The sequence below is a fragment of the Siphateles boraxobius genome, unplaced genomic scaffold (assembly GCF_051911475.1).
Source record: "Siphateles boraxobius isolate OS27281-9 unplaced genomic scaffold, OSU_SipBor_1 9, whole genome shotgun sequence".
Classification (NCBI taxonomy): domain Eukaryota; kingdom Metazoa; phylum Chordata; class Actinopteri; order Cypriniformes; family Leuciscidae; genus Siphateles; species Siphateles boraxobius.
Window position 1 is genome coordinate 32,116,101 of NW_027509219.1, and position 9,039 is coordinate 32,125,139.

Below are 9,039 nucleotides of genomic sequence, written 5' to 3' on the forward strand. Positions count from 1 at the left end.
TAAATATATTTGTACAGTAAGCGCAATCAATTCTGATTTGTCCATTACGCTAAAAAAAAAAAATAACGTGCCACCAGGATCAGACCGCTCGAAATTTAAATTCAATTAAATTTTTTTATTTTTATTATTTGTTCCTTTTAAGTAAGAATAAGTCACAATACGTGGTCGTTCTAATAAGATTTTTGTCTTCGCTAGCTTGCCGTACAGAAACGATCTTCATGGCAACTGCCATCAGCTGAACCGGAGCGTTAGCGGATTCTACCAAAGATGATATCTTCTAAACAGTCCTCAAACTCGATATTGTTTCCATTCAGTTCTTATTTTGCTTCGTTACGTTGCTGAATATTTGCCTGTGTGTGAATGGAGAACAAAGGTGTATTTCTGCTTTGCTAACCGGCTAACGTTAGTTGTGCAGCAGTGGAATGGATCAGTACAGTATTCTGGGGCGGATTGGGGAAGGAGCTCACGGGATTGTTTTCAAAGCCAAACACATCGAGGTAAGACCGTGTAACTTACACCTGCATTCATCCCATGTGAAGGATAATTACTGTGTATTTTACGACATGCCTCTTAGTCCAGTCATTTTAAGCCAAAATGGGGGTCAACCTTGAACAAATTGCAACAGAAGCAAACTCAACTGATTTTGTATCCTCAATATGTTCTGAGTAAGGAAAAAAGCCCCGAAGAATCCCATTAGGGATAGTTTAGAAAGACCCACATAAATCCCATTCATTCGCCTATTCATTCTTTTTCTCACCTGAAAAGGGTAAAATTTTAACCTTTAGATATCATCTTGAAAATCACTGAGTTGATTACTTGCATCAAGACAAACAAAAAATGTATTACAAGTTTTTTGCAATTGTTTGTTAACATGGACAAATGGTGCATAATCTAATTACATATGTGCTCATTTGCATAATTACCAAAACAGATCTAAACATTGGGTATAGCAGTGAACATGTCTTGTAGAATTTTGTTGACATATAACAGTAAACTAATTAATGTTAAGGTCTGAATGGAACCCATTTAGGCTACCCATGAACACTATTGCAGGAAGAAGTGCTTTAGAAACCAGCCTTTATTAATTATTATGGCAGAGATGGGGTTTGAGGCTGGGGCCGTGGGACTGTTTCTGGGGGATGAGTCTGAGGGAAGAACAGGAGACAAGGGTAAGGAGAATGCAGAAGACAAAAGGTAGGTGAAATAAAAAGTGTCTGGATCAAAAAATGTAGTTACATACACAATGCACTCAATGCCCAAACCCCATCTCTGCAATAATAATTAATAAAGGCTGGTTTCTAAAGTACTTCTTCCTGTATTAATGTTCATGGGTAGCCTAAACGGGCTCCATTCAGACCTTAACATTAACTCTTTTACTCTTATAGGTCAACAAGATTAAAAAAAACACATTTTCACCTGCTATACCCAATGTTTAGATCTGTTTGGGTAATTATGCAAATAGGCTAATACGTAATTATATTATGCACCGTTTGTCCATGTTAACAAACAATTACAAAAAAACTTGTAATACATTTTTTGTTTGTCTTGGTGTAAGTAGTCAACTCAGTGATTTTCATGATGATATATAAAGGTTAAAATTTGTACCCTTTTCACGTGAGAAAAAGAATGAATAGGCGAATGAATGGGATTTATTTGGGTCTTTTTCAAAACTTTCCCCTAATGGGATTCTTCGGGGCTTTTTTTTTCCTTACACAGGACATATTGAGGATACAAAATCAGTTGAGTTTGCTTCTGTTGCAATTGGTTCAACCTTTTTTCATAAAATGACTGGACTATCTGTCTGCATGCTTCTGCACCGCTTTGTCTGTTAATGTTTTCAGACAGGAGAGACAGTGGCTTTGAAAAAAGTCGCTTTGCGAAAACTTGAAGATGGTATTCCAAACCAGGCCCTGAGAGAAATCAAAGCCCTGCAAGAGATTGAGGACAACCAATATGTGAGTGAGAGAGACAAAGACATACTGATCATCACTGGAGACTTGTGTAGTGAAGATGATCTCTTTTGCAACACGCACTGGGGGAAAAATGCTTTTGACATGAAATGATGACACACTAAGTCATATTTATGAGTTGAAAGTCAAAATTGACATTGAAAAGTCGATATTAAGGCATACTGATTGATGAGAGAGAGTCATTTTTGGATGAAAGTCATAATTATGACAAAAGTTTGAAATTAGCCTATGACATACTAAGTTAATTATGAGATAAATTGAATTGATAAAATAAATTTTAAGTCTTGACATAAAAAGTCATATTTACAAGATTAAAGGGTTCACCCAAAAATGAAAATTATCCCATAATTTAGTCACACCCAAGCCATCCTAGGTGTATATGACTTTCTTCTTTCAGCCAAACACAATCGGAATTATATTAAAAAAAACATCACGGCTCTTCCCAGCTTTATAATGGGATTTGAGATTTTACAATGAGTTTTTGAAGCTCCAGAAAAGCACATCCATCCATCATAAAAGTAATCCATATGGCTCCACGTGGTTATGAAGACCTTCTGAAGCGAAGTGATGCATTTTTATAAGAAAAATATCCATATTTAGAGCTTTTTTGTCATTATTGTGACTTTCATCTTAAATTTAATCTTGTCAAAATACTTTTTTTGTGGTGGAAATTCCATTGGCTTCCATTCTATGATGATTTGGATTTACACAAATGAATTTTTTCATCATTTGATCCAGACATAATTTTATTTCTGACTTTAACCATCTCTATAGGTGGTGAAGCTGAAGGATGTCTTCCCTCACGGCACAGGCTTTGTTCTGGTGTTTGAGTACATGTTATCTGATCTGTCAGAAGTCATTCGGAATTCCCAGCGTCCTCTCACCGCATCCCAGGTCAAAGGTTACATGATGATGCTGCTGAAAGGAGTGGCTTTCTGCCACGAGAACTCTATTATGCACAGGGTGAAACTGTGTTCCTTATATCATTAGACTTGTCCCCATATAAATCTGTGCTTTACTTTACATGTTTCTTTTTTATCCGTGCTCTAATTTTTTTTTGTGTGTGTGGGTGTAGGATCTGAAGCCTGCAAATCTTCTAATCAGCTCAACGGGCCACCTGAAGATCGCTGACTTTGGTCTGGCGAGGCTCTTTTCAAATGAAGGAGATCGTTTGTACAGTCACCAAGTGGCCACCAGGTGATAGTTTACTTAAAGGGTTTGTTCGGCTTAAAATGAAAGTTAACTCATTATTTACTCACTCTGGTGTTTTTCTAATACCGTATGCCCTTACTTTTTCAGACCATAAAAGATTTTAAAAAAATATATATATATCCTGCTCACGCTCATCCATATAATGGCAGTGAATAGCATCTAGCATCCAGCTTTTAAAAAAAAGACGTAAAAGTGTCACAGAATGATCCCATGTGACACTTGCGTCTCATATCCTGAGTGTTCTGGAGGAACAAGATAGGGTTTGGTGTTAAACGAGCTGAAATTGAATGTATTATTTAACAAAAATCCTGACCTTGACCGCTGGTTTTCTGTGCATGGAATGCGTTCATGATGACGCTTTATTATTCTGGGTGAGTCGGAGTGAACTTGCTTGCTAATAGTGTGTCAGGAACGTACACCGTGCACAGAAGACCAATGGCCAAGGTCAGGATTTTCCTTAAAAAATACATTCAATTTCTGTTTGTTTTTTACTAAACCCTATCTTATACCGCCAGAACCCTTGGAATGTACGGCACATGTCACATGGGATCATTCTTTGATACTTCTGCTTTTTTTTTAAAAGCTTGATACAGGACTCCATTCACTTCCCTTATATGGACGAGCGCAAGATTATTTTAAAAAATGTCTCCCTTTGTGGTCCCAAAAAGAGAGAAATGCATACGGCATTAGAACAAAACCAGGGTAAATGATGACTTAATTTTCATTTTAGGGTGATCTATCTCTTTAAGGTCAAATCTACATTTGTTCTAGCTTTAACCCAAAGCCTAAGTCATATGGCTAAAACTATTTGTTGTGCTGTGTTTCAGATGGTACAGAGCACCAGAACTTTTGTATGGTGCCAGAAAATATGATGAAGGAGTTGATCTCTGGTAAGAATCTTTACAATGATATTCTAAGTTTATTCGCAAAATCGACATGAATCTAAAATTTACATTTGGAATATTGCTGAATTATTATAATTAATAACGTTGACCATGCCCCGCTCTACATTTTTTCTCTTGTTAGAGAAGCCGTTTCACTCAGATGTACGTAACAATAGATCCTTTTGACAGACTGTGATGACCTGTTTTCATATTTTCATTTTAAAAAAAAGAAGAAATTTATTCTTTTATAACGCTCTATATTGGGTTATATTGCCTTGTCAGTAAATTAAAAAAATAATAATAATTAGTGCTGCTGCGAGGGTTTATAAAATTATACTTTTACATTTATAACACTCTACTTTGTGTTATATTAACTTGCTTTTTAATCAAAACTAAAACTACTGCATGAGTTTTTCTAATACAACGACTGGAGGGAGTAACGGTAAATTACTCATCTTTCTCTCTTCTGACTAATGTAATCAATCTCTCTGTATTTTTTTCCCTTTTGGAAAGTTGTGGAAACTATTACAGATTTTTCTTTTGCTATTGGACCAAATGGAAATAGAAAAATGTATATTTGCTGTCGTCTCTTATAGGGCTGGGGCGGTATGGATTTTTTCTAACCGCGGTTGAAAAGCAAGATATTCCCGCGGTATAGCGGTAAACCGCTTTAAATACAAAGAAAAAAATACGCTTTAAATACACCCCCCACCCCCCTTTCGCGCACACACCAGAAGTCGTATTTGCTAGAGATACGTTGTTAAATATTGTCACCTACATCCGAAAAAAAACTAGCACAATTTGAAATAGTCACATTTTCATCAAGCAGTAATTTGGCATGAACCAATCACTGAATAGATTTCCTTATTTAAGAATATTCTCCGATACATTCCCATTGAATTAATCATTTTCAGGAGAATACATTATTATGTTAACATTGGAAATGAAAGATGAACACCTTTTCCAACATGTCTTAATTACAAAAATTATATTCCATATTTATGTTTACATAATATAATGTTATTTTTATTTTAATCTATGTCGATTATATGAAAAGTGAACAGCATGATTAAGATAGGATCATAAGATGGGTCAGACATGATTTTGACCACTTTATTAAGTTTTGTTTTGTAGAAAGCCTTTCTTTAAATTTTGTTTTGTATAAATTGTATCTTAATTTTAATCACTGTTTCATTAACGAATTGCCTGTAATCAATAAATAAGAAGCAAATATATGAACTTGCCTCACAGAGAAATAAATAGAAAGCTTAATGTCTACTTTTAAACAAAATTCAAAGCGAAATGATAAAATTTTAGGCTACAGTAGCCTAGTCAAGTAAGGTCAGGTTTGCCGATGTGCGTTATAGGCTATTATTTATTTTTATCCCTGTGCGCCGATCAGAGAATGAGTTCACTGCTGATGTTCTGGGGATACAACACAGCCCTACTAGGGACTTTAGCCTTTAAATATCTTTGCTGCATTGGATCAGTCTGCTTTCTAGAACAGCCAAGAGCTTTCTAGCCTCGCGGCAGCAGCGGCTCGCATCGCTCATAGACGACAAAAACAGTCAGCGCCGCGGATGCGGTTTCGAAAATTGGTCAAAAAACGTTGGTTCGGACAGATGATGAGTTTTGTGATGCGGTTGCGGATGAAATAATAATAATAGCCCATGATCCACGCATCTCTAATACAAATGGAATGTTATTGTGTCATGGAACATTGCGCTCCCCAACTCGCGAAAGATCGGATTTGCTCCATCTTTTGATAAATAATTATTAATAATAATTAGTATTTTTTTTTTTTTTTTTATTTTTTTTTTTTTTTTTTTTTTAGATTTATAACATTGTTTGTATGCATGTACTGTAATAGTTTGTATGTCATGCTTATTTTATCTATTGTCTATGTTAAGCGCTCTGAGAATTAACTTTTAAAAGCGCTATACCAAATTAAAGTTATTATTATTATTATTATTATAAGTTTTGTTTGGAAAACCTTAAATCCATGCAAGACACAATGTCATTAGAATCAATGTATCCATGTCATTAGACACAACGTGCACATGTGCAGAGCAATGTTTTTTGGGGGGGTTTTTGCGTTGATTACGGTTACGAGCTTAGACCCGCGGTTCGAGTCACGTGACCGCGGTAATGCGGTAACCGTCCCAGCCCTAGTCTCTTATTCACCGCCATAGAAGTTTAGCCAACTATGATGACTTAGAACTGAGAACCCCGGAAATGCAAAAGGGTCCATAGTGGAGAAAAGTTTCTATTTCATGCTGCCTTCAAGAAATTTCCTAATTTATAAAAAATGATTGAGTAAATCAATTGTTACTATTGGTATACATTTTATAATTTGTTATACTTTTTATTAGCAAGTATTAGTATTTATCAGTTCTATCGATTCGATCCTTTTCATAATCCGGTATAATTACTGCAAAAATGTCCAGTGTGTTATTTCTATGCAAATTCATGACTTTCTAAAACATCCAGGTAATAAAATGTTATTAAAAATCACTGAAATATATTTAAAAAAAAGTTTGTTTGAATATCCAATGTGTTATGCAATTCTAAATGTGAAATGTATCGTTTAAAATTGTGTCTAATGTCAGATTTCATAATGCACTACCATTGAAAAAAAATCGTATTCTTATGCAGTCAAATATTCCCTACTAATTAGTCGTTTTGAGAATTCAAGTTTCACTAGATGGCAGTAGTGCTTATTCTATATTCAGCTGGTGTCACAGTCTTTCCTCTGGCTTGTTTCAGGGCAGTAGGCTGCATATTCGGGGAGCTGTTGAATAACTCTCCACTTTTCCCCGGAGAGAATGACATCGAGCAGTTGTGCTGTGTGCTCCGAGTGCTGGGAACTCCCAACCAGAAAGTTTGGCCTGTGAGCTCTCACTTTACATTCACTATGCCTGTTTAGAATGACACGATGCACAACTGTTCTCCTAAAGGTTTTGTGTTGATGTACCAAATCTAGGAAATAACAGACCTACCAGACTACAATAAGATCACATTTAAAGAAAACCCACCTATTCCTTTGGAGGAAATTGTACCTGACACGTCACCACAAGCTCTGGACCTCCTGAAGAAGTTCCTTGTCTATCCGTCCAAACAGAGGATCAGTGCTAGTCAGGTGCACATTTGAAGTTTTCTACAGATTGATTCAGTCAGTCATGTAACTCCAATGACACTAATAATGCCCTGTCTGTTTCCTCAGGCTTTGCTTCATCCGTATTTTTTCACGGACCCTCTCCCGGCTCATCATTCAGAGCTCCCCATCCCACAGCGTGGAGGAAAGCACTCCAGACAGCGCATGCAACCGCCTCACGAATTCACAGTGGATCGACCCTTACACGAGAGCTTGGTGGACCCGGGTCTGATCCAAAGGCATGCGTGGAGTTGTTTATGAAATCTAGGGGTTTGTACTCTTTCAAATCAGGAAGTGGCCCATTAGTCATGCTCGTTTATTTCATGTTTAAGGACGATGAAAAAAGAGATAAAATGTTCAAAGTATTTATTTTAATATACAGAAATAGGCTATATGATATTGTAGTTTTTTAAGTATACTTTTAGTGAATTTCAAATGACGTGTGTAATTTCATGGTACATGTTTAAATTTCTTGAAATATTTCTGTTTAAATTTGTACGGCACATTTTACTATACACATTATAGGAGTATCTTATTTGAATTGATTGCATCTCAAGCTGTATTACTTACTCCTCTTCAGTGGAACTGTAAAATGAAAAAAAAAAACGTTCTTCCTTCTTGCTCTACAACCATTAACCTTATTTAACACCAGCCAGTGTAAATGAACAGATCTGGGTTTTTATTCCGTTAGGCGCAGCTTTATACAGTGATCAGATAGAAACGAATGTACTAGAACAGGTCTGGTCATGAAGTTTAGAGCAAAAAGGACAAATCAGCTGGTAACTCATTATTAATCGCACACTATCGTTCAAAAGTTTGGGGTCAGTAAGATTTAAAAAATAAATAAAAAAGAAAGAAAGAAATTAATACTTCAGCAAGGATGCATTCAATTAATCAAAAGCGAAAGTAAAGCAGAACAACTTTTTTCTTGAGCAGAAAGTCAGCGTATTAGACTGATTTCTGAAGGATCATGTGACACTGAAGACTGGAGTAATGATGCTGAAAATTCAGCTTTGCATCAAATGAATAAATTGCATTTTAAATTGTAATAACATTTCACAATATTACTGTTTTAACTGTATTTTTGATCAAATAAATGAGCAGAATATAAATTTGCTGAGCAGAAGAGACTTTCAGAAACTTTCAAAAACATTAAAAATCATGCCATCTCCAAACCTTTTAACCCCTTGTTAATACAGTTAATATTATATTAATACAGAACCATTCTACCTTTTAAATGATCATTACATTGTTGAAAAGCTGTGGAGGAAACTAGTCTTATCAGTGAACATGCAAACACCTAGTTTCTATTAAAAGTGCTATAAGCAGTCTTATCATTGTTTTATAGATTTTTTTTATTTGTATTGTTTTGAACCCCTAACACAGTCATAGTGGTAAATCATTTAAGCAAATACAACATCACACGACAGCTCCCTAAAAGGTGGATGCAAATAGTGTAACTGCAATGTGAAATTAATATGGAATCAACATTTCCTTGAACAACCAGAACAACATGGAAGTGTTGCATATGTCATCTGTTTTATTCTGTTGTAGTCTGTTATACTTTACATTTTTTTAGTTAAACGACAGACTCTTTAACACACAGCATGTTTCACCAATTAAATTTTCCTTCAAACCGAACGAACAAAAGGAAAGAAAACGGTTCGCTTTGATTAACAAATGACTTCCACAGGCCTGCTCTGTATGCTTGTGGTTAGGCTGTGCATCTTTAGAATGATTGCAGCATTTGTCTTTATTTGCATTTGTGCAATCAGCTCAACTGTCCTCTTGTGTTACATATTAAGCTGTGCTTTGCATC

General features: G+C 35.6%; 1 protein-coding gene across 1 annotated transcript; it reads left to right on the top strand.

Moving 5' to 3' along the window:
* The first annotated feature begins 190 nt into the window (after positions 1-190).
* On the top strand, positions 191-8,332 carry cdk20 (cyclin dependent kinase 20). Its single transcript, XM_077223139.1, has 8 exons — positions 191-497; positions 1,842-1,955; positions 2,745-2,933; positions 3,046-3,167; positions 4,010-4,072; positions 6,833-6,956; positions 7,050-7,205; positions 7,290-8,332. The coding sequence occupies exons 1-8, from the start codon at positions 423-425 to the stop codon at positions 7,479-7,481; spliced, it is 1,035 nt and encodes a 344-aa protein (XP_077079254.1). The 5' UTR covers positions 191-422; the 3' UTR covers positions 7,482-8,332.
* Positions 8,333-9,039: the final 707 nt, after the last annotated feature.

Excerpts from the sequence above, each read along its gene's own strand:
- cdk20 (XM_077223139.1), top strand. The coding sequence starts at position 423 with ATGGATCAGTACAGTATTCTGGGGCGGATTGGGGAAGGAGCTCACGGG. Across the intron at positions 3,168-4,009 it reads AGTCACCAAGTGGCCACCAG|ATGGTACAGAGCACCAGAAC; the intron begins GTGATAGTTTAC and ends GCTGTGTTTCAG. Across the intron at positions 4,073-6,832 it reads GATGAAGGAGTTGATCTCTG|GGCAGTAGGCTGCATATTCG; the intron begins GTAAGAATCTTT and ends GGCTTGTTTCAG.